Below are 27280 nucleotides of genomic sequence, written 5' to 3'. Positions count from 1 at the left end.
TTTTCTTAAGCACTGTCTTTATTGATTGTAGGAGCTTTTAACATGTACTAAAGAAATCAAAACCAAATATACAAAAACTAAAAATTATTTTTAAAAACTTTACAAAAAACACATACATTTATATATACACTCACCGGCCACTTTATTAGGTACACCTGTCCAACTGCTTGTTGATGCAAATTTTATAATCAGCCAATCACAAGGCAGCAACTCAATGCATTCAGGCATGTAGACATGGTCAAGACGATCTGCTGCAGTTCAAGCCGAGCATCAGAATGGGAAGGAAAGGTGAATTAAGTGACATTGAACGTGGCATGGTTGTTGGTACCAGACAGGCTGGTCTGAGTATTTCAGAAATTGCTGATCTACTGGGATATTCACGCACAACCATCTCTAGGATTTACAGAGAATGGTTTGAAAAAGAGAAAATATCCAGTGAGCGGCAGTTCTGCGCCATGTCCATGTCCATCCCTTAATGACCACAGTGTACCCATCTTCTGATGGCTACTTCCAGCAGGAAAACGCTCAGACAGGTTTCTTGAACATGACAATGAGTTCACTTTACTCAAATGACCTCCATAGTCACCAGACCTCTATTCAATAGAGCACCTTTGGGATGTGGTGGAACAGAAAATTCGCATCATGGACATATCTGCAACAACCGTGTGATGCTATCGTGTCAATATCTGAGGGATATTTTCAGCACCTTTAAAGGATTTAATCCAGTAGGATTAAAGCAATTGTGAAGGCAAAAGTGGGTCCAACCGGTACTAGTAAGTAGGTGTACCAATTAAAGTGGCCGGTATATAGAATATAGAAAATAAATCCAAGTACATATTCATACAATATAAAAGTACATCATATAACAACACCGGTATATCAATAGCATGTGCTACAAGATACAAGTTATACAAAAAAAGTTGTCTATCATCTTTCTTCAGAAATTCTATAAAGGGATTCCAAATTTGGAAAACTTGACTATATACATTCATTTTTCTAAAGCCAAACAATGAGACAATTCTTGCAACCATTATTTAAAATAAAGGCTTTCTATATTTTTCTAATAACCAGCTGATTTATCAACTTTGAATACTTTTTAAGACCTCGTGGACACCCTTTATAAAGACACAAAGCGCACACACTCACCGTCCTTGCGGTGGTAGGTGATCTCCACTTTACGCTCCTCCGAGCCCATGAGAGCCTGCGCTACCTGTGCAATAGCGTGCCGCTTGGTCAGCTGTCCGTGCAGAAAGTCACAGGTGCATGGCTTCTGCATGACGTCCGGCCGGGAAAACCCTGTCATCTCACAGAAGGCATCATTGCAGTAGATGATGGCACAGTTCTGGACACGTGCGTTGGCGATGACAAATCTTTTGTCTGCAAAAAACAAACAAAACGGAGCCGTTATTAGGATAAAGAAGGTGTGCAAGGGTTAAAGGATACAGCAAATCATCCCCAAAGCTTTTATGAGAGTGCTACTTATCCTGCCATATGAGCACTGGCGCTTTTGGCAGTGTGCTCCATTAGATTACTCAATGTGGGGTTGTAAATTTGAGTCATTAAACCGGAAAAGCTTTGAATGTTACACTGTGATTGCTGAGAACGTCTTTGCTTTTAAAACCAGTATTTATACAAGTAAATACATCATTGTCTTTTAGCATTTGTATGCATTTAACATAAACCTTCTATCAATACATGAGGAAATCATGTGTAGCACTATGTTGTTAAGCATTTGTATGATCTTACTGGAACATTTTGGATGGTAATGAACAATTTGTACACATAAAAACAAAACAGACACCTTAAAAGTGCAGCCACGATAGACACTGGCATGATTTAAGTGTGAAAACTGAATTGTTTTATATTATTAGTGCTGAAACATTGAGTCCAGTTTCACAACTTTGTCACCATGACAGGGCAATGAAAATAAAAATAAAAATGTTTACATTACAGCACTTGTGTACTGTTTAAATGTACCCTTTTGTTATGTTCAGGATTAAAACATCCACTGAATTAAACTTCTGTAAAAATGCATAAAAAAAAAAATCTTTCTCTTTTGGCATAAATCTGTTTATCAACCTGAGTCCTAATCAAAACTACTAAACTGTTTAGAAAAGTACAGGATTTTAACTCTTTATTTGGTAAATTCACAAATTAGGTCCCTGATTTGATGAAAGAAACACATAAAATGACGTATTTTCAACATTAAAAGTAATTGTGGACTAGGATTGCACGGTTTAAAAGTACAATGGTAGCATCGTGATACAGATGCAGGTGCCACTGTAGTTTGTAAACGGTAGAATCGTCATTAACGGTCTTATCTACAATAGATAATGTTGTGGAAAAGTCACTAAAATGCTTACCCGTTTGTGCAACAATAGAACTTTTTTTTTTTTTTGCAGTCTATGGACCCCTCTACGGTTGTAAAACTGTATAGAATTCGCACCTTTTATAGTAGCCTTTAACATGTTTTCTGACACTAATCTGAATCAGTTAATTTCTGTTTAAGTCAATATGGCTTAGTAGCCACAACAACCGAGACAATATTTTAAAAAGAACTACTTAAATATATATATATATATATATATATATATATATATATATATATATATATATATATATATATGTGTGTGTGTGTGTGTGTGTGTGTGTGTGTGTGTGTGTGTGTGTGTATATATATATATATATATATGTGTGTGTGTGTGTGTGTGTGTGTGTGTGTGTGTGTGTGTGTGTGTGTGTGTGTATATATATATATATATATATATATATATATATATATATATTTATCTGATGCATTTAAATGGTTAATTTAGTGGATGTTTTTATGCCGAACATAACAAAAGGGTAGCACGTTTACCCAAAGTGTATCGTTAAGTTTAAAAACAAAATGCAAAGCATCTTCTCAAAATATGTGTCAAAATATGATTTATCACTAAAAATCATTCTGCTAGCTAAAACACTGAAAAAGTTATGGCTAAATTACGACACAAAATAATCCCAGAGTAGATGAAAACGTCCCCAACAGTACATAAGGGTTAAAGATCAAATGTTTGTTAATGAAAATTATGTAAACATGCATAATATTTCTCTTAATTTAAACAACTGGTCCAAACTGCTTACATTTTTTTTACAATTCATTTAACATTTTCCTTTAATTTGTTCCAAGATGTACTGTAGGTATAACTTTTTACTTTCAGTAGAACATTAAAAAGGATTTTAGCTGAAATCGTGATCCTTGGCGATTCATAAAATGCAAGACACCTCCTTTCAGAGTCAGCAAATGTCCTGACATATTATAACATATTAAAAGCTAGCGATCAGTGAAAATTGAATCTTTCTGATTGCGACCCTGCATCAAGTAAGTTCCATTTAGATGAACACGCATCCTCTCTCTCCATTATAAACAAACAGCGACAGCTAATGTGTGCGCTTTTGCTTAGGCATTTGTCATTATGCGACAGGAAGTGCTCTTGACTGTCATGGACACGCTCAGAACCATTTGCTGAGGCTGTGGGTTAAAGGTAATAACATTGGAAATAATGTGCAGTTTCCGATCATTGCTTCTTCATCAAATGTCACATCAATTTTAACAAGTAGGCATGGGCCGGTGTAAGATTCTGAGTGTATGATAACCTTGGATAAAAATATCACGGTGTGATATTAAGCAGTGATTACTGCTTAAAAAAAAAATATATATATATATATATATATATATATATATATATATATATATATATATATATATATATATATATATATCTGGGTAAAAAACAAAAAAATGTTCCCCTTAGAACACAATATATTTTGTTTTGAGAAACGTTTAAAATGTTTTAGAGCAGTAAACATGTCAGGTTGAATAGCTCAAATTAATCATTGACTTCTGTTTTCTTCATTAGGTCTAAAACCTACCGTGGCCGAGAGAGCTAAATGCGCAGCTATTTAAGACAATTTAAGCAATTACCGAAAACACCAGCAAATTAAGAAAGGGGAGCTAAAAACATGACGGACACTGCTGAGATATGGATGTGTTGTTGTGCTGTAACTGTTGCTTAGTGAAGTTGTTGGTGGTCTTTTAAAAATGAGTTTTTTATTATTATTTTGATATCCTGATTACACAATTTCATTGTCTTTTGTAAATTATTTGGCTAAAGAAACTTACGATTAAATCTGAAATGCAGTTTAATAGTATGCAGTGTGTTTAATAAATGCAGCGCATTCTTCAGTTGTTTGTGTTGTGACAAAATGCAGCACATTTCTTCAATTGTGTTGTGAGAATTTGCAACATCTCATTTCTTAATTTTCAGGTGTTTTCTTAAATTGCAGCGCATTAAGCTCTCTCGTCCACCATAAAAAAACTTAGATTTCATTAAAATTTAAAACGGCATCTTCAAAATATTTTCTGCTAAAGACACTGTTGATACTAAAAAACACACCTTATAAATACCGTAGAAACGGAAGAGCAGAAAACTTTGTTGGTTTTAATACCTTGACTTTTTCAAACCGCAGTACACCTTTGAAAACGGTTATCATCCCATTCCTAACAAGCCATAGACAATTTAGTTTTTTTTCTGTAGGCCTACATGTTTTAGGCTGAAAATGTTAGTAGCTGTTGACTTGCCATTTTATAAATCACTAACGACCAGTTTCAGCAAAAAAATAAAATAAAATAAAATAAAATAAAAAATGACCTACATCTAAAATGGTTAAATGAAAATAGGTAAGTTAATATAAAATGTACATTTTATGGGTGAACTCCCTTTTGGAGCCTCACTGTAAATTCAATGTTTAACAAAACACAGGATAAGTAAAAAAAACATGGTGGTACCTTGATTTAGAGTAAAAACCCAAAATAATGCAAATGTCATTTGCACAAATGATTGTCAACAAATATGTCTCAAGCAAACACCGGCTCATGCCTATTTTTTACCTAAATTAAACATTTATGCACACATCCATATTGTTCAAGCACAACATGCCCTTTTCTTTGAACAGTTATGTTTGGGGTAAGGCGGCAGAGACAGTAACACATGGACGAGTGAGATTTTGGCAGGAGACACCGGGCCCTTCAGCTGAGTGCCTTCGGTAGTGTGAGTAAACACATTAACACTCAAACACATCACAAAGTGTGAATTTTGAAGACACTGACATGATGTTAGCAAGCCCTGGACAACACAAATAACCAGTTTCCACCCAAACGGCTAATGGAAAAAGAGTCCAAAGACTGAAATCCATGGTACTGTCATCACTTAAAGGGACAGTTCACCCAAAAATGAAAATGCACTCACTACTTACTTGCCCTCAAGTGGTTCTAAACCTTTATGAGTTTCTTTATTCTGTTGAGCACAGACAGAAATATTTTGAAGCACTCAAAAACACTGACCTTAGAAAAAAACAAATACTCAATAGTTAACAGCTTTCTTCAAAATGTCTTTTGTGTTTAGCAAAGGGTTGAAAAGGGTGAGTAGCCTAAAAGATGACAGCATTTTCATTTTTAGGTGAACTGCCCCTTTAACTAATCAATGTTTACATCAACGCGAAACGGTAGTAGTATTAAATGAATGCATCCAATTCTACGATTAGACAGATTTAAATGAGTCGTACAGTCAGGCTGCGAAGATAAATTCACACTATCAGAGGTCACACTAACAACAAACAGCAACAGAATCGAAACACGGGGCGCTCTTATTGTTCCTATGACAAAAAAAACATATCAAGAAGGCGTCACTCACTTTGACCCTCGAATTTGCGGATAATTATCCCGAGAAAGGTGTTCTGTGGCGCGACGTGACCCCGTCGCACCGGCATGATTGACGGCTGGTTGTGCTGCCCGCGCGCCCCTTTGAATCCGCTGGATGAGCTTCACGAGCGCAGAAAACGCGTCTCTTTGACAGGGGTCATTCTGGCGACGTCTTCTCCTTCTTTCCGCCTTTAAACTGTCGCTTTCCGTGATTCATTCCCTTGTTTGGCTTCACCAGTAGTCGCTGTAGGAAAGACGAGAAAACGCGGTTCTCTGTGAGGAGGCTGCGGGTCTGAGCAGCATCTCAACCGAACTGAAACCCAGCAATGTGACGAGCGGTGGCGGCGGACTGACAGCGGTGACGTGTGTGTGTGTGTGTGTGTCTGCGCGCGGCCCCCCGGTGTGCGCGGAGGAAACGGTATCTGAGAAAGAGAGGAGCCCGGGAGGAGGGCACAGTTCACACGGATCGCTCTCCGCAAAGCACGTCAAACAGCACAACACGTGGGGTTTCTTTTTTCCACCTTTAGGATATTCATGACTGTGAACTTAAGAGGGGCTGTGACTAAATTAGACAGCTCGGGCATTATCTGACTAAGAGTGCACATGCAAAAATGTGAGAAAAACCGTAAACTGCATTTATTTGAGCCCTGCAAGTAAAGCGATGAGAGTATTGGTCCATTTGGGACTGTCCATGGTGCTGGAAATATTCATACTTAAAATGATCGACTACATCGAGACCGTTTCTGCTTAAAGCGGAAAAACTTTGAACAGAATGAGAGAAAGATTCTGTGTTAATAATTTAGGCTTCAGAAAAGCGATTAATAAAACAACAGCCACCATGATAAAAAAAATGGACCAATGTATGCTTTCAGCAAATGGCAACAAATATGACAAATAAGGGGATTTTCAAGCCATATTTTGGAAAAGGGTGTGTTTTTTTCAGGGTATCTGCGGGGTCTTAAAAAGTCTTGAATCTCAAAAGATATCCTTTAGGCCTTCAAAAGTCTACTGAAATATTGTTGTAAATCCTAAATCATTTTTAGCAGGTCTTAATTTTCCTTTGTTCGTGTAAAGCTGCCCAATCTGGTCATTAACACCCATAAAATCACCAACAATCTACTTTTTACTTATAAAGAGCATTTAATTACTGTGCTTATAGTAACATTTCTTTAAAAGTTCATCATTAATTTACTGCTGAGGATACTGATTTGATCTTTTTATTATTAAATTATTATTAAATGTATTAAATTATAATAGTTTTGATAGGTGGAGAAAATCTTTTTCAACTGAGATTTTCGGGAAAAAAATCCTTTGAATTTATCCTTTAAGTCTAAAATTTCATTTATAATGGTCTTAAAATGTCTTTGAAAGTCTTACATTTTATTTGATGAAACCTGCATAAACCCTTATTAATCATTTTATTTTTCAGATTATTATTTTTTTAATCTAAATAATCACACACACACAAAAAAAAAACGTTTGCATCAGCCCACCAAAACAGTCCTAGTATTCTAAATAATATTTAAAAAAAACATGGCTATTAAATCCAAATGTAACTAAGGCCTTTCCATATTCTGTACATGTCCTTATTCAGAAACACGAGCACTCCTCCTATTCCTCTCCGTCTGCAACACGGGAAAATCGCGTCAGCACTTTCCACCCCTTAAACGCTGACTGCTTTACTGCAATTAAATGTTTGTTAAGAGATCATTAAAGTGGCTCAGTGACCTCTGATGTCACGGAAATATGAGGAAAACCCCATGAGAGGGAGAGATAAGGGGAGAATAACTCCGCGCTGGCATCTAGCGGTGACAATAAGAAAATGCTAAATCTGATATTAGGTGAGACTGTACAATGTGCAATGCTGTTCAAACGGTGTAGGAATTATTTTGAAATCATTAAGGCTTAATTAATATAATATATTAATAAAATTTATAAAAATACAACAGAAAGTATTATTGTAAAATATTAAAATTTTTAATGCACTCTTAAATATAAAGGTGACAAAATTGAGTTTTCACAGAGATGCCACAAAAAACTTTTAGAATTAAACTTATAGCCAACAGGTATTTAAACAAATATTTGTTTCTTAGTATATATATATATATATATATATATATATATATATATATATATATATATATATATATATATATATATATATATATATATATATATATATATATATATATACTTTTTTTTTTTTTTTTTTTTTTCAGAACCTTTGGTGGAATGTAAAGGTTGGTTCTTTGAGTGTTAAATGTCCTTCATGGTCTTCAATGTAATTTTGATATGCTGATCTGATGCTCAAAAACATTTATTTTCATCATCAAGATGTGCTGCTTTCACAGAATCACTTAAGGGTGAGTAAAGGATAACAGAATTTAAATTTCTGTGTGAACTATGCCTTTAATATGAAATGATTACATTTTATTCATTACATCATGGTAAAAACAATTACAATTTAAATTTTATTAAATTTTTTAAACCCTTAATATCCTTGTAAAGTGTGACTAAAATGACTGAATAAAAAAAGAATAATTTGAAAGTAATTTGTTAATGCCTTGATTTAAATTTTAAGGCTGTAAATTCATTCATACAGTACATACACCATTTACATTTAGATATTAATGAGTCTGTAGTGTAGTTCATCATTAATGAACACTAACCCAGCACTGAGTCAAATAGAATAATCCAACAACGGGTTAATTATTCAGTTGCAACGCCAAATCAAAAAAAGTTGGGACAATATAAAAAACGCAAATAAAAAAGAAAGTAGGGATTTCTAAATTTACTTTGACTTGTATTTCATAGCCGACAATACAACAAACATTATTTAATGTGTTCCTCATGATTTTTTATTTTAAAACATTTTGGATTTTGGAGCACAATATGCTGCCTTCTTTTCCAGAGATGCCCTTGCATATTTCAACAAGACAATGCAAAACCACATTCTGCAGACAAAGTCCTGGCTGCGGAGGAAAAGGATACAGGTAATTGACTGGCCTACCTGCAGTCCCGACCTTTCTCGAATAGAGATTGTGTAGCGCATTTTGAAAATGACCTCATACTGTTGCCCACATTAAGACCTGAAACACTTCATCACTTGGTGTCTTCAGTCCCTAAACCTCTTTTAAGTGTCGTAAAAAGGTTTTTTGAAATGTGTTGCAAGAATCAAATCTGGAAAACGTGTTTATTTTAAAAAGAAAAACAATAAAAATCATGAAAATGAATTAATTTCTGTGTAGAAATAATGTTTGTGATAAAAACAAAAACGCTATTGGTTGCTTTTTAAAAGGGGAGGAGCTACACTATATCCCCGCCTCTTTGTTTTTTTGTGGAGATTGTCAAAAACAAATAAAAAATGCACATTTCAGGCCCCTCAAACCACTATCAGGGTTCATACACATTTTACTACTAAAATTCCATGACTTTTCCATCCATGATTTTTCCAAGACTTTTAAGTACATTTTCATGACCTAATGTTTCATGCATTGTCTACATATGTGTGGTAAAAGAAAAACAATTCATGTTCAAATTTATACCGTAAAACATGCAACAATCTATTTAGTGTCAATTTATATTTATATCGATGTAAAATTGATTATATTATCAATTGCAATAAAATGTATTAAAAGTTAAGTGAATTATAACAGTGCAAACTTTTCTGTAACCGTAAAAGTGCTGTGTGTTAACCCTTTAGGATGACATAGTGACTGACTGATTGACTGACAGGTGCGTAATGCGTGAAGCCAGCAAACACGACGTATAGCTTTCAGTTAAGATGAACACAGTTTCCATAATTATACTTTATTTAGAGATAAAGGTCTATGGCTCTGCATACAACAAAAAAAGACTTTATCTTGCTGGAGTTTATGGCCGTTTCACTTTACTTCAGGACGCATTAATGCCGCTCTGTAGGTCTATTGGAGACCTTCATAAATATCCCTTGCCAATCTAATAAATGTTGGAGACATCCTCACTATAAACGCGCTAAATTGCACTTCAGCAGCGTTTATTTAAAAGCGCACAAGAAATTCTGCGCTTAAGCAGCATATATTTGAGGGCGTGCAAGAAGTTGTGCGCACAAACAGAGGAAATCAGCGTGCAAGCAAAGAGATTTGCATGCTCGTACTACTTAAATCCAATTTCGACTTGTAATACTGCGTTCATGACATTTAGCATTGAAATAATGCCGTAGGTAGTTAGATCTGTGCAAAAGGCCTGCCGCCACAGCTGGAAATAATCCTAGAGGAAACACTGTAACCTATATTCAAGTATACAGATATCTGTTTTCCATGACTTTTCCAAAACTTATCCAGGCCTGGAAAATGCCAAATCAAAATTCTGTGACCTTTCTAAGTTTTTCATGACCTTATGAACCCTGCACTGCAGGTTGAGTTTAGAGAAGGGTTTAGGTTTAGAAAAGGGTATAAGTGATCTGTACAAGCCCCAGTGGTGTAAAGTAACTAATTACAAATACTCAAATTACTGTAATTAATGACTTTTTCTCAGGAATTGTAATTTACTGAGTAATTTTAAAAATGTGTACTTTTACTCTTACTTGAGTTCATTTTTAGTGCTGTATCTGTACTTTTACTCCACTACTTTCCTTCAACCTGCAGTGAATACTTTATTTGTTCTTGTCTATGGGGATTAGAAAAAATCAGTCCTGTAATTCCCGTCCAATCAAATCACACATAAAAAGTAAATCGCCTCATAATGAACTACCTCAAGACATGGGCGATTTATAAATGCAGCAAACTGTTTGGAAGCATTAAAAGTGTCCAAGAAGACGATTAAAATCAATATCAGTATTTGACGTCAATAGCATGTTGGTTTAAGATGTTGGCTCGACATTGGATTTTGGTCACTTTCTAACACAGCCTAAAATCAACCAAATATCAACGTCATTTAACGTTGTTATTAGACATTAAAATAACATTATCCTTAGACGCGGGCTAGACATTGAATTTTGGTCACTTGACATCACAACCTAAATCTAACCTAATATTAACGTCCTTTGACGTTGTGTGCCTGCTGGGCAATAATTACATGCACTACAGAATGTTACGTTTACACACATCCACAAATTACATGTAAACGCATCAGTTTTTTACAGCATAATACTCACTACTCATAAGTACTTTTAAAAGGGCTACTTTTTACTCATACTTTGAGTAAAATTTACAACAGATACGTTTACTCTACTTGCACTACATTTTTAGGCAAGTAAAGGTACTTTAACTTGAGTATGATTTTCAGTACTCTTTCCACTACTGACAAGCCCTGCCTTGTCATTGCGTACACAGAAGGACATGTGTACATCTGAAACTTACAACAAAGATGTATTTTACTGACAAATTTTAGGTTTCACAAAAATGTATGCCGAGCCACGTATTTCCAATGAGCACATGTTGCAAATAACACAACATTTGACCCAATGACCTCAACTCAATGGCCGGTGAATAATAATTAGCTAACATCTTTATCTTGTATTAGATATTGATTAGGTAATAGGTATTGATTTGATATTGACATATCCTGTATACAATATTAAATATCGTATTAGATTTGTAACCGTCTCTAAACATTGTAATTGTCTCTAAAAAATGCTGGGATGTTGTAACCTGACCCTGACTTTGGAGAAAACATTCACTTTCCAAGATTGGATTCATTTTTTTCCCATTCAATTTAATTTGCACTTTTTAACTCGATGGTTGAATTAGTCAATATTTCACCCAATATTGGGTTACGAGAACCCAGCATAGTTAGTGTGTAGCAAAAGCAGTCTGACTGTAGATATAGATATTAATAAATGCGTATATCTACAGTTGGCTTTCGCTTTTCCATCTATTCTCCCCCTAAATGTATGGTGTGTGTCTGTATCATGCATGCTTTGGGACTAAAGGTAAATCAATAAATCGACGCAGCAGAAGCACTTAAAGAAAACAAGTCCTTTCCTTCATTAATTATCTGTGCTACTCATCAATATTTAATGGTATGCAATATTTACAAGAATGAAACTTAGAAAGTGACACAGACCTCTGTGGTAATGTCTGCTCCACTGTAATGGAGAGCTTTACTGGCACATAAGGAGACACGTGTGTTTGCATGTGTGTTTGTCAGTGTATAAGCCACTGTGGGAAACCCATTTGGTGTTTCCCAGACTGTCAAAAGAGTAATACCTTTCATCTAACTTGATCTCTGTCAATTAATGAAACAACTGGACATACAGAGAAGGAGATTGTGAGGAGAATGTGAGTGAACAGACAGTGAAATGTAAATGTGAATTTTTTAAGTTAGTATACTGTAAGTTGTGCTTGTCTAGGGATTGGCTTAGTTCAGTGTGCCAGTAATTTATTAAAGGGGTGGTCCACTACGATATTATATTTTAAACTTCAGTTGATGTGTAATGTAGCTGTGTGAACATAAACAGCATCTCTGAATGTAAAATATTCAAAGTTTAATGCAAAGGGAGACCTTGATTTGTACAGAGTTAGCTTAGCAACGCCTACAATTAACGAATTTTGGGGACTACAAAAAATACTTCCGCCCCCTGTGAGATCACAAAAGTTCGTTATTGCGCATCCCACACTGCGCAGGTAAAGGCCGTGGCCAGAGGCGCTGTAACGTTACTGCAGAGAGAGAAATGCCATCCTGCTGTTTCCACAGAGCTGTTCTGTTTCTGTTGTTGGGCTTCCAAATGACACGACCCAAACACAGAAGTGCTTACAGTTCAATATTAATTATGTTCCAGAGAACTATAAAATACATAGCAAGCATGATTTGACAAAACACAGCTTCCAGAATCTCTCCCAGTTCAGTGCTGGATTCAGTTAAAATCTCCTCAAAGATGGAGCAAGGAGACGCTGTGAACTCTGAGTCATGACCTGTAAGTGTTTTTATTTGTTAAAATTGATCATGACATGTACAGTGTCTAACTTTAACGGTGTGTTGTAGCAAAGATGTAAACAACGGGAAATTATGGTAACCGCTAACGACTTAGCTAACGTTACAAATCCATATTTATCAAACGGCTGTAAACGCACACACACACATACACATACACGCACTCTTGGCCAGCACCTGCGTCTCTCTGTGTGAGACGGCAGAATTTCTCTCTATAGGCAGCTATGCTATGCGTTTTACAACTCGGACAATAAAGTCGCAAAAGATATGTGAACGATTCATGTTACTTACACAGGCATATTCCGCATATGCATGAAAGACGTCCTGTAACGCATTGATTTAAAAAAAATACAGCAATGATTTCCCAACTGGAGAAAACAAAATCAAAAACAAATCAATCCAGGCTCACAAAGGTCTCATCTCACATCTTGTGCTTTATTCTGTCACCACAGAAAATAACTTAATCCGAGCATGAGAGAAAAAGAACAATAAAAATCTCTCCCGCGCACATGCGCTTCTCGTGTTACAAATACTTCATCGTATACACGCATAAACACACTAAAAGGCACAGAAACAGTTAAAGGAGCCGCATCCCATTTTCACTCGTTACAGACACGTGTTGACTGACTGACTGACTGACTGACTGTTTACACAAAACGCGCGTGCTTGTCAGGGCGTGACGTGAAGCCGATCGGCGTATCACAGCATATTATGATGATGACCAATCAGAGTCACTTGAGGGTGGGCCTTTTAGAGGAACTAGGAAATATGACAGTCGTTTTCATGTTAGCTGAGTAGCTGTGTATAATCAAAGTGAGATTTATGAAAAAATAACACGATTTCCTTCAAGTTAAACATGAGCACACATTGCTTTGCATCTTATTAACACAACCAAGCCTTAAAAATAACATTCTGGACCACCCCTTTAAAACATATTCAATATTCAAAACTGTGCACATGAATTAATAAAGGTAGCTTAAATTAGAGCAGCATTTAAAATGGAAATGACTCTCTTGACCTACTCTGTGTAACTTTGCATCAGTCTCTAGTCAAAATCTTCTGATAAAAAAAGAAAACCTAGGATTGCCTTATTTTTATCGTAAATGTCTTGGGATTTATAGGAGACTTTGTTTGTATAGTGTGCAGTTCATAAACATATAGCGAATCAATAACATGTAAAAATATAAAAGAAAATTTAATTGAAGGTAAATAAATGTAAAGTAAAATGGGGTACGCACTTTTACAGCTTTTCAGGTTAAATAGATGTAATTAATAAATATTCAGGAAAAATCATTGTATTTATTTTATATAATTACATAATATAATTATAATTTGTGTAAACAAAATCTGTGAAATCTACATTTTTAGTGTTTGGGCAATGTAATCTACAATAATTAACAAACATTTAAACCTAAATCCATGCATGGTTGCATGTATGTTAAAGAGCCCCTATTATGCATTAAAAAGGGTCATATTTTGGTTTTGGGGGTCTCCAATAACAGTCTGATATGCATGCAAGGTCAGAAAACACTTTCATTGTCTTATAACATGCATTTATTTTTACCTTATTATCCCAACAACTCCCATATAATTCGTTCAGCGATTCATTTGTTCACAAACCCCTCCTTAGCATGATGCTAATTTGCGCCAGAGATGGCAATAGTACACAGTCCTTTACTTAAGTAGAAGTACAGATACCTATGTTTAAAACGACTCTGGTAAAAGTAAAAGTACTGACTACACTTTTGTACTTAACTAAAAGTAAAGTACAGCCTCGAAAATGTACAAAAGTAAAAAAGTAAAAAGTACCCGTTTCAACCACATCCAAACACATGCGTAGGCTCAGACGGAATCTGCGGATGTTTTTTACTATTTCTGCAGAGAATTTTGGTAAAAGTTTGCAGATTTCTGTGAAATTATTTTGAGAGTATCATAACTAAAACCTTAATTTGTAAGATAAACAATAATATATTTTAAACTTTTATTTAATGTTTAAAATGCAAATCCAATTAGATTCACTTTATTTGGTAAATAAAGCAAGTTTGACAAATAATATATCTAGTAAAAGACTTTTATTAGTAATATTACTTTACAAACTGCATTGTACATAAATCTGATGAACATTTTCATATTAGTCAATAATATTACTGTAATTAATTTAAAAACTGAATACATATAGATTTACACACATTTACTCAAGTAAATAAACAGAATAATTAAGGGCTAAAAATCTGCGAAAAATCTGCTCAATTCTGTGCGCAGATTCCGGGAGGGCCTAGACATGCAGTATAGATGAATAATAGGTAACTAAATTGGCAGTAGTGTATAAGTGTGTGTGTGTGTGTGTGTGTGTGTTGTGCTGATTGGTCCGATGACCCAGTTTGTTGTGATTGGTTGACTGCGTTTAGCACGAGACAGGGGAGAAATGCCCACCACAACTTATCAACTATTTTGAGGTAACTTAGAATGCAGAGAGTATATGTGAGAACCCAGTGCAGGAGTGCATTAAAGCAATGCAGTTTAACACCAGCATATTGCTCTATTCTTAACTATAAGTAAAAGCAGTGACACACATTCAGTATTAATCCACACAGCTGCAAAAGCTGAACTATTTTTAAACTTGACCACTGAAACTTGAAGTGTGTAGGAACAGCTGACAGTGGCCAAAGCAACAACAAACAGCAGTGGATCGCATTTAAATCTGTAAACAAAGTGGAACGTGACGCATTTTCAACGTTGCTTTAAAAGCGATATGAGAATCTAAAGAGTTAACCAGATGCAGTACAAGTGGTTTCAAGTTTGCACCCTAAAAAAGTTACTTCTTGGATTTTTCATTGAAGTTTTCACATCGCACAGCGTTACTTTGTTTCAAATGTACTTTTCTTGTATCTCTAGAAATATACAGCTTAAAGACGCTTCTCATAAGGAGAATGAAGTCACATGCATTGCTCAGGTGTGATTTTTTTTCACAGACTTCAACAGAGTGTAAAATCTTGACGGTTCTGGGGGTCTCGTCTATCAAATCTGAGCTTTAATTTGTATTTTCTATTGGATTCAAATCAGGTGATTGGCTTGGCCATCACCTTGGACTGAAGAAGCTAATATTCAATTACAATGAGGAAGAACAAAGGGTTGCTGAAGAACTACTGAGAGATTTCAGCTGCTGTCTGGGCTTTCACTGCCTTTCTAAACCACCCTTTCTTTATGTGTTCAATACTTTTTCCTCGCATCATTTCATTTTATAACACATAACTTGATGTGTAAAGTAATTAGATTTGTTTTCTTTTCATATACAGTATGTATTTCTTTGGTGGTTATCAACATCTCGTGAAAATTTCAAGTCAACAACACCATTACAAATATGTTTTCTAAAAAAGATGGTGACATGTTCAATACTTATTTTCCACACTGTAAATGTAGACTTACAGTATATTTCATTCACCCGAGAAAACTTATAAGTAAAAAAGTACAAAAGCAATTCATCCACATGAAGTAAATAAATCTAGTGCTAAAAATACAACATTTCAAACATTTGAGGCCTAAATCAGTATGTTTATTTACTGAGTTTGTCAAACTTCCCCCAACTGGGTTTTGTTTCTTACTTTCAAATATTTACAGGGTGGATATTTAAAGAGATCTAAAGAAACCTTACACAGCCTCTAAGATTTCGCCTGTCAAACCATTATCAATTAAACACAGGCTCTGTCCCACACTTTGCAAATTAAGCACTGTTTTGATAGCATGTCAGTATCACTGAAACACGCTCTGACATCTGACCTCTGACCTCGAGACGAGGACATTTGCTGGAGATCTACAGTTTGTGCCATCTGAACGAAACCATTGACAGATATTACACATATTTAAATGTTTGTCTAAGGACATTTATCTTTCATCCAAATATTCTATTGCTGGGTAAATTACCTCGCAATTAACTATTAATTACTTATTACATAATTAAAATTTTTAATAACTATGTTGGAAAAGAAACTTAATTGCACAATAAATTGTAAAATCAATGAAAATGTATCTCCCCCAAATAATTACTCATTAAATAATTTAACTACTAAACTCGGCACTATTAAAAATCCATATAAATCTCAATGCAAAGACAATAGAAATTTCTCATTTATTTCTTCACATTTAACTTAAAGAATAATACATATAAAATATTTCAAAACAAAAAAACATGTCAAAGTAATGAAAAAAAAAAAGTATTTCATGCATGAAAGTACTGAAAAATCACACTCAGGTAAAAGTACCGTTACTAGCCCAAAATGTAGTTCAAGTAGCGTAAAAGTATCTGTTGTGAAGATTAACCAAAGTGTAAGTACAAAGTAGCCCTTTTAAAAGTACTCAAGAGTAGTGAGTATTATGCTGAAGTGTGTGTAAACGTAACATTCTGTAGTACATTAAGTTATTGTTTAAGACTATTTGGCAATTCTTAGACCGTAAACAGTCTCTGGGTCATTGTGTGTAAAGATTTTTGACATCTCTCTGGACTTTTTTTAATGCTTTTAAATGGTTTGCTGTAGTGGTTCCCAAACTATTTTCACCAAGTACCACCTCAGAAAAAATTGTCTCTCCAAGTTACAACATAATGACCGGTATTGAAATACATGGTAGGCCTAAAGAAGCCGCTACAGCTCTGCACAGTTCACAAACAAGGCAGATAAAATCTTATTATTACGAAGATATATCATTGTCAGCCACTTTAAACATAATAAATAGTTTAAACAATATCACACTTACAGGTATAAAATAAAGATAAATAAAATGTCAACGTTTAAATTAAAATGTGATTTAAAAAATTGATTAAAAATGGCACTGTTCTCTTCACTCGGGCAAGCTTATATGGGCCCCACGCGGGCTATCCCAGGTGGGCCCCATGCGGGCCATCCCAGGTGGGCCCCATGCGGGCAAGCCCATGTGGGTCCCACGCGGGTAAGCCCATATGGGCCCCATGTGGGCCATCACAGGTGGGGCCCCACGCAGGCAAGCCTATGTGAGCCCCACTTGGGCCAGCCCAGGTGGGCCCCACGCGGACAAGCCCATGGGCCATCCCATCTTGGTGAATTCAAAAATTTATAAAGATAAATAAAACGTCAACGTTTAAATTAAAATCTGATTTTAAAAGTTAAATAAAAATGGCACCGTTCTTACAAAGTTAAAAGAAAACTTTTGCTGTACTTGAATGTAAAGTATTATCATAAAGTAGCCTATTCATCAAAACCTGCAAATGTTTCTTGGACCTCATAAATATTGGTTATATACATATTTCATCAATTTTAAATATATGTTGCATGTATATATGACTTATTTGTATATCTTTGAAATGTTAACGTTAACTTGTATTTTAAATAAATTAATTGGATTTACATGGTTAAATTAGAAACTAGATATGTTTACTACTCGTTAGAGTAGGCCATGTGTGTCAGAGAAGCAAGTGATAAAACTATACCTGTCAACATTGGGATAAAAATTTACGAGATATGCCCCCAACAACCGTTACAAGTATGGGGAGGAAAATAACCTCAAATGATAGAATACATAACAAACATTAGAAAAAATGAAAATTAAAGTTTAGCCTATTAAAATCAAAAGTGTGTTAATTTTTTTTTACTTGTATTATTCAGCGATTCCTCTGAGTACCACTAGAAGGAAGCCTGCGTACCACTTGTGGTACATGTACCACAGTTTGAGAACCACTGATTTGCTGCATTTATAAAGCGCCAATGTCTTAAGTATGATGCGATTTACTTTCTATGTGCAATTTTTGCACATGATTTGCACTGATTTTTCTACTCAGCCAATCCCCATAAACAAGAAAAAATAAAGTAGTGACTGCAGGTGGAAGGAAAGTAGTGGAGTAAAAGTAATGATCCTGCACCAAAAATGTACTCAAGGGAAGTTAAAAGTACACATTTTTGAAACGACTTAGTAAAGTACGAATTCCTGAGAAAAACTACTCAATTACAGTAATTTGAGTATTTCTAATCTGTTACTTTACACCACTGACCATATACGGTCATTCATTTCTGACTCAATATATTAATTCTCAAGCATGTGCAATTGTCAGTGGCAGATTTGGGTAACATGGGTGATCGCCTTGGATGGCATGGAGACACCACCGCTCCCCCTCGCTCTTCTCGACCGATGTTTGCCTAGAGTGCCAGTTAAGCTTGCAACGGTACTGGCAATTGTCTTGACAAATGAAATCTTTTTTAAGCTAAAAACAAAATTATTCAGCAAAATATATTTGTGATTTGTCACTCTGCTGATATCTCTGAATTGATTTATACAGAACTGCTGATAAATTTAAAGTATTTAAGACAAACCACATTACATTATACAGTAAGTAATTAACTTATTTAAACAATAAACAGTAACCTCTTACTTTTTCTGTGGAAAAGTAATCTAATTAATTACAGTAACTAATTACTCTGTAACTAATATTGATACTTACTAGTACAGACCATAATTATTAATAACAATAAATGCTGTATGTTATACAAAAAATGTGTGTCCTAAATTGTAGAATGTTGAAATGAGTTTTTCAAAGGTACCTGACTGTATGTGATGAAAGGTACCTATTGAAGTGATAAACCTAGCAAACTTTAAACAGTTAATATTACCCACACTGCCCTAAATGTAGAAGATAGACTTATAAACAGATACAAAATTGATAATTAAAGGGCCTTAAAGGGATGGACACGGTCAGCAACAATACTCAGGTAGGCTGTGGTGTTGACATGATGCTCAATTAGTACTAATGGGCCCAAAGTGTGCCAAGAAAACATTCCCCACACCATTACACCACCACCACCCGCCTGAACCATTAATACAAGGCAGGATGGATCCATGATTTCATAAATGTCGCAGCAGAAATCGAGACTCATCAGATCAGGCAACGTTTTTCCAATCTTCTGTTGTCCAATTTTGATAAGCCTGTGAGAATTGTAGCCTCAGTTTCCTGTTCTTAGCTGACAGGAGTGGTACCCGGTGTGTTCTTCTGCTGCTGTAGCCCATCCGCCTCAAGGTTGGACGTTTTGTGCGTTCAGAGAATGGCTTCTGCATAACTCAGTTGTAACGAGTGCTTATTTGAGTGGCTGTTGCCCCAATCAGTTCAAACCAGTCTGGCCATTCTCCTCTGACTTCTGGCATCAACAAGGCATTTGCGGCCACAGAACTGCCGCTCACTGGATATTTTCTCTTTTTCAGACCATTCTCTGTAAACCCTAGAGATGGTTGTGCGTGAAAATACTGCTGCTATAAAGCCATTTTTACACCAAAGAAACAACTGTCACACACATGCACACTCCAACACACACAAAGCCCAAACACACAATAAGAATCGGCTGCTTTAACTTTATGAATTATTATTATGCAGGTATTTTTAACATTAGAAAATTTACCCTTTACTTAAGTCAAAAACGAGTGTTGCCCACTAATTAAACATTGATAAAAACTCCACACTGATGAGGGAAAACCTAGACATTCACAGAGTTTGCGATGAAGATGACGTTGTTTCTTCATGCAAAATACATTTGAGGATTGAATTCAAATTGAGCCGCTTTATTAATAGCGGTTTAGTGGAGACGGGTCATTTTTGACCTAAAAGGTAAACGCTGTATACAGAATTCTAGGACAATAGGAGTAATTAAAGAAAAATCATACTTGTATTTACATACTTTATTATCAGTATTTATTCATTTTAAAGTCATACTAAATACAGTGGGTTTAACACTACCCATTTAATAGATACTTGTTATTTTTAGGTACCCTCTTATAAGACACTATATTCTGGGATTATTATAATTCTTATTTTAATAATCACAACTGATTTTACTTGCCTTACGACAGATTTGCCAAAATTGAGTGCTATTAAAATTCTAAGTAGTAACATTCATAGTAAGAACTATAGTGTGTAATGATTAGGTATTGTGAAATCTAATAAATAATCAGTTGTATATCATGAATAAATATAAACTAATACAAATTAATTAATAAACTAAAAATTAGGCTAATAGCTAAAAAGACCTATTTATAAACCTTAAAACAGATATTTATTTAAAAAAGTTCAAATAAAATACAAAACAAAAAATGAAATAAATGACAGATTAAAAAACAGAAAATTGAAATGGAAACGTTCTCATATGAATATTTACTTAAGTACTAGATTTATGGTGTACAGAATCTCATCCAACAGCAGATGGCAGCACATTTACATTTATTATACCAACTCAACATTTCTGACACAGACCCTATTGCTCCATTTGTTTAAAGAGGCAGTATATTTATTGTGTTGTGTTGTGTTGTGTTGTGTTGTGTTGTGTTGTAAATGAACCCTTTTAACAGATTAGGATTAAACAATATATACTGCACAACATTAAATAATGCATTTTGTAATGCGTTACTCATATTTTACATTAACATAAGCCAACGACTGTAACATTTTCCTTTCCAAGAACTAATTATCAGTTATTATCTAATAATAATATTGTTAAATAACACTATTTAAGTAATTAGGGTTTATTTGAGGATTCTTTGTGTGCGTATGTATGTATGTATATTTTGCAATTATTCGATAATTCCCTTTCATAATGTAATCATTTACAATCATCTGTCTTTAATTATTTATATAATTTATGCTTTACTTTTTTATTTTATTTCCCCATATGCTTTATTACATCTTATTAATGCTTTGAATATTTATATAATTTACATTTCGATCATTATTCTTAATTTATTATCTTCATATATTTTATTACTTCTTATTTATTGTTTGAATATTTATATAACGTATTTGTATTGTTATTTTTATTGTATTTTCTACATATATTTTATTACTTATTTATGCTTTGAATATTTATATAATTAGTTTATATTATTATCTTTAGTGTATTTTTTCCCATATTTAAAAAAAAATTCTTATTGATTCTTTAATTATAATTTATATTTTAATTGTTGTTTTTATTGCCTTTCTGTATATATGTTATTATTACTTATTTACGCTTTGAATATTTGTATAATTTATCTTTTGATTGTCATTTTTGTTGTATTATCTTTATATATTTTATCATTTCTTATTTATGCTTTGAATATTTAAAAAATGTATGTTTGGATTGTCCTTTTATTGTATTTTCTCCATATATTTTATTACTTATTATTTACGCTTTGAATATTTATATAATTTATTTTTATTTATTTATTTTTTTTTGTATTTTCTCCATCTATTTTATTACTTTTTAACAATGCTTTGATTGCTTTGCTTTTTGGATTGTCATTTTATTGCATTTTCTCTATATATTTTCTCCATGTAGTTTATCTTATTATCTTATTATGTAATTATCTAATATGTAATTATTATTGCATTTACTCCACATATTTTTTATATTTCTTGTTAATGCTTTTAATATTCATAAAAATGTCTATTTCGATTGTCATTGTTTAATGTATTTTCTCTATATATTTACTTCTTATTTATTCTTTGATTATAATTCATCTTTTGATTGTCGTTCTTTTGGCATTTTCTTTATATTTTAAACTTCTTATTCTAGCTTTAAATATTTATATAATAAGAGAAAAGGTTTTTAACATCACAATGACGTCGTAAAACACCATTTTTACATTCCTATATTGTTTATGATAAAAAATACTTGTTTCAGATCAGCACAAATTCAACAATAATCAATACTCATGTCATCATCATTCTTTTGTCTGTTGCTTTTGCTTTTTTCCCTTTTCTTTCCTGACAGAAGACAAGACAAAACTTGCTGTTGACGGGTATTAGACAAAACTAGACAAAACAAATATACTCTGATAGAATCTACAATAATATATCTGATGCCCAGAGCTGATCTGATATATATTTATTTAAAAAAAAAGTATGCCATCCTCAACTGTTTTGGTTGCACTACAGGTATAAAAACACAGCAATGGGAAAGAAATCGAAAAGATCTAAATTATTCAGGATTTATGTGTTTGCTTATCCTCCCTTCATTTCCACCATTTTTAAACAAACACGCACAAACACCCACACATAAGACCTGCACTTCAATTTGCAACTCATTGTTCGCTGAAAAATTTTAATTATAATATAATGGATTTAATCTCATTCCCCGTCTAGCTAAAAAAAAAAAAAAAAAAACAAAGATAAAAGAATAATTATATAAATAAATAAATCCCTCCGTTTACAAAGTCTACGTAAAGCGAACTTTTGATTGAAAACAGTTTGATTGAATTTTTTTCCTTTTGAGAGAGAGCATAATTAAGAGCCCTCTTCAACAGTTAAAGACATGACATTAGCGTGAGTAAAAATCATCATTTGTCCCTGAATTGCAGTTTGTCTCTCTTGGCAACTCAAGGATTTCCAAATGATCATGTCTTATTCTCGTTCTTTTGATTATGCTGCCCACGCTAGAGCTGCACTTTAGGATATTAATGTGAACTCCACGAGTGTAAAGAAGCACACGGGTAGCTCATATGAAGTAGGTTGGGAGGTTAATATCCAAACATTTCATTCACTTTTTTACTGCGCTTACAAATGCGGGTTTAATATCCACATCAGATGATGGATTCAATATAAAACAAAGGAAAGCTCACTCTACCTTAAATGGCCATTGTACATTTTATTGCATTTATTTCACATATTTATGAATATTTTATATTTATATATTGGTCACACTTTATTTTAAGGTTGTACTTCTTGGTGTTAATAATAATAATCATTTACTATGACTATTCATTAAATAATAATAATCTACATCAACATCTAACTATGACTTTTGCCTCAATAAACTCCTAATTTGCTGCTTAATAATAGTTATTAAGGTAGTTTGGTCAAGTTATTTCACTGTAAAAAAATGCTGGGTTCCATAAAGTTCCTTCATGTAATCCAAACACAAATCGATTAAGTTAATTTAATTGTTTTAGCAAATTTAAGTGGATTAAACATAGTTGAGCACGAATTGTGTTGATTCAGCTTATTTTAAACAAGTAGTTTGAACAACCAGTAAAGATCTTTTTTTGAGTGTAGGTATGCCTATAGGATTATGTAGAAGACGATCACAGAGAATGTGTACTTTATAAGTAAATAAACAGCTAATATTTTAATAAGAGGCAATTAATAAGCCAGTTAATAGTGGGAATTGGTATTTACACTATAGTGTTAAGCGTAATTATAACCCACATCCACATTTCTTTGTGACATTGAAAAATAGGAAACAAATTGTCAATTCTTTTGTTTCATAATGACATGATGGAATCAAGCACACTGCAAAAAATACTTTTCTTACTTTGAATTTGTCTTATTTCTTGTCCAAATCCTTAAATCAAGAAGCATTTTCTAGACAAGCAAAACATGATATTGTTATCAGAAATAATAATAAAAAAATAAGTAGTTTTTCCCCAAAAACAAGCCAAATAATGTCAATATGGTGAGCAAAACTTTGCTTGCATTAGTAGATTATTTTGCTTGTTTTAAGGAAAAATTCTGTTAACTTTTACTTATATTTCTGAAAACAAGACCATATTTTTACTTGTCTAGATAATGCTTTTATTAGAATTTTGACATAGAAACAAGAGAAAAAACTTAAGCAAGGCATTTTTTTCAGTTGTTCATTTTGTAAATCTCCTATTCCTAAACATCCCAAAAAAATTGAGATGGTGAGTGTGGAGGTCATTTGAGTATAGCGAACATGTTGAAAAAACAGTTGGAGATGATTTAAGTTTGTGACATGATCACACATTGTCCTCCGGAAAGTAGCTTACACGACATGGTAGTGGTGAAAGTCATAGCTGGCCACACTCTTCTTTTTCCCGGGAGTCTCCTGTATTTCAGACCCATCTCCTATATTGCCGTACCCCGTTATATACGTTATATTTAATTCATCTTGTTGTCTATATCTAACGTCATATTTGCCGACTTTGGTCTTTTAAATCTATTACTTGTTCTCTGCACACTTGACTTATTGTTTGCCTTTATTTCCTATAATGTATAAACTTATTGCACGTTATACTTTTATAACGGCCATTATTGATTATTAAAACTGATATTCAGCAAAAGAGAGGGTATGTTTTGTATTTTCAATGAAAATAAAAGGAGGTTGTTATGTTATATGCTCAGTTATGTTATAAATATGCATACAGTGAAGATGACGCTCATATAAATATGCAGCTACACGACACCCCAACATTTTTGATGGTTGTTAAGTTGCTAATATCAAAAGAGAAAATAGGCAGTTCCTTAAATCATGTTTTCATTTTATTATAAAGAAAGTAAAACCACGTAGCCAAGTGATGTAGTAGTGATGTGAATAAGGTTATAAAGTACACTGTTCCCTTTGTAGGTTCACCCGGGAGTTTGTTTTCCATATTAAACTTGCGAAGTCTAAATATACAAGGAGAGGATGCAAGACGGATCTGTGTGTAGGCTACTTAATATTGAGGAAAAAGCCCTATTAAGAGAGGCCAATGTCTGCAGCCTCATCTCTGTTTTCAGATGTTTTCGTTTTCCCCCATCCACACTAACACAGAGCAGCAGCATTTAAAAACCAAAACGGCTTCTTTAGTGTTTTTAAAACACTCCATTTTGGTGCTCAAAAACTCAGGCATAGTAAAACTTATACATTTCAAAACTAAGTGAAGTTTCTCAAACTAATTTCGAGAGGAGCACGTGATAGGATTGACTACAGCAGATCCCTATCACTAATCACTAACTAGCCAATCGGATCACTCTAAATTCAATATAAATACCCAGCCTAAACTTCAATCCTCATCTTCGTTTTGGAAACCCACCCCATCCATCCCTTCTCCCTCCTCCTCAGTTTGGGCGACATGGTGGCTTGGTGGCTGGCACTGTTGCCCCACAGCAAGGAGGTCATTGGTTCAACACTAGCTGAGCCTACCGATACTCTCTGTGAGGAGTTTGAATGTTCTCCCCGTGTTCGCGTGGGTTTTCCCCGGGTACTCCGGTTTCCTCCCACACTCAAAAACTATGCAACAAAAGTAAAAATCACAAGCACTTACTACAAACTAGCACAACTAGTGATCTATTTTGGGAAGCTATCGAGAACTACCTGATCTCATATCCCTCCAAATGCTTATTGACCAGGCGGGAGCCTTGGGCTCATCTATCACCGAGCTCAGGGTTCTCTCACGGGACAGCATGCCAAACTAGCTTAAATGGTCAAGCATTATCTAAGTGTGAACTCTTGAAAATGTATTAGTGTAAACTGGGCCTGTATTATCATCAATAACATTACTTGTTTAGCACAAAAGTTACTTGTTTAACATACTAAAACAAAATCTTACCTATGAAATGTTTGGCCTTTATGCTTTGCTTTCTGTGTTTGCTCGTTACTACAACCATTCGCAGCGCTAAAGTCCAGCATCTTCAGACTGGCTTTAGTCTTGCCTAGTGCAGTTAAATTACATTTGTCCAGGGAGCTGTGTACAAATGCTGACGGGAGCTTTTGACGAATGCTCAGTGTCCCTATACGATATCTAGTGTATATATCTATGAACAGTTTATACAAACAGCATCAGAATGTAATAGGATTTTTTAAATGATGTTTACATTATTTACAGAATTGCAAGAATAAAAGACAGAAAGGAGCAAATGCTATATTGATGATCTGATTCACTTTCCCAACAAGATTGATGACCAGACAGGTTTTCTTTTTATAAAACCCTTTGTCTCATCTGTTCTTGCTGTTTGTAGCGCATCAGTCAAACTGACTGAGTCATAAAGACATCTGTCAATCATCTGCTCATTTATGACCTCTCGATGGAACGATTCAACTCCTACTTGAACTCTCAGAGTGGTTCTCCTACATGACGAGTCAATCAGCTCCACTCCAGAGGTGGGCTGGGGGAAGGGTCGAAGTGTTGTTTAGTCGTATGGGCTCGCTCGCGACACACACATTTACAGCTGTGGTTATTAACTACTCCGTCCGCCACTAAAACTTTGAGGCTTGGCGTTTTTAAAGGTTGTCCATCCTTAATACGTTTCCTGTTCCACCCGCATGATCAGCCAATCGGAACAGAGCTTAATGAATCCCCTGCAAGGTTAATTTGCTCAGTAATGGCATTAAACGGATATATGGAAACAGTTTCTCCTCTAAATACCAATTCATTACATCTACGCTTATTAAGAGCGAGGACTATGAAATTATGGCCAGCGTCGCCACATTAAGAGTCATTAGCTCCACACTCGCTCGTATTTTCCTCAGCAAGGCTTGTCAGAGAAAGCGAAGAGGGGCTGGAGCTCCTTCCACCGAACACCTGTAATTACTTCTCGCAGTAACCTTCCATCCAAACCTCATATTTTGATAATTCTGCCCCACATTTGCATCTTCCCATCCCTCCGTCGCATACTTAGTCAAGGTCTGTGAGTGGGCCGACCCATTTGAGCGGGAAAATGAAGTGATTAGCGAAAAGAGCTCTTCCTGACTGAGAGGTTCGAAGAAATGGATTCGCGGCATAAAAAAGGGATTTAACACAGGAAAAAACTCATTATTCCAACCCACTCGTTTTTTGTTAGCGTTCTTTATGCGAGGTTGTAACATCGCTCTCTCTCTCTCTCTCTCTCTCTCAGAGAATTCACCACTTCAAATTGTATCTCAAGGT

The 27280-nt window shown here is 34.5% G+C and overlaps 2 protein-coding genes across 11 annotated transcripts in view; one reads left to right on the top strand and one right to left on the bottom strand.

Moving 5' to 3' along the window:
- The window catches only part of gpr155b (G protein-coupled receptor 155b), a 698693-nt gene that overhangs the window by 325152 nt on the left and 346261 nt on the right, over positions 1-27280 (top strand). The gene's annotated exons all lie outside the window — the stretch shown is intronic.
- kcnh7 (potassium channel, voltage gated eag related subfamily H, member 7) overlaps positions 1-27280 on the bottom strand; it is a 155839-nt gene that overhangs the window by 121925 nt on the left and 6634 nt on the right. For 8 of the 10 annotated variants that reach the window (XR_012407654.1, XM_073953687.1, XM_005165792.6 and 5 more), the window contains exons 1-2: positions 5733-6055; positions 1147-1377 (exon numbers count right to left, since the gene is read on the bottom strand). Coding sequence is in view for 8 of the 10 variants with exons in the window: in XM_073953687.1 (XP_073809788.1) it covers positions 1147-1377; positions 5733-5808 (307 nt within the window). In the remaining 2 variants the exon portion in view is untranslated. Of the gene's footprint in view, positions 1-1146; positions 1378-5732; positions 6056-27280 lie in introns of those variants that run through there. The other 2 variants (XR_012407653.1, XM_073953686.1) reach the window with 1 other exon arrangement.

Source organism: Danio rerio, chromosome 6, assembly GCF_049306965.1.
Source record: "Danio rerio strain Tuebingen ecotype United States chromosome 6, GRCz12tu, whole genome shotgun sequence".
In the NCBI taxonomy this organism is placed as follows: domain Eukaryota; kingdom Metazoa; phylum Chordata; class Actinopteri; order Cypriniformes; family Danionidae; genus Danio; species Danio rerio.
This window is presented reverse-complemented; position numbering and strand designations above follow the sequence as displayed.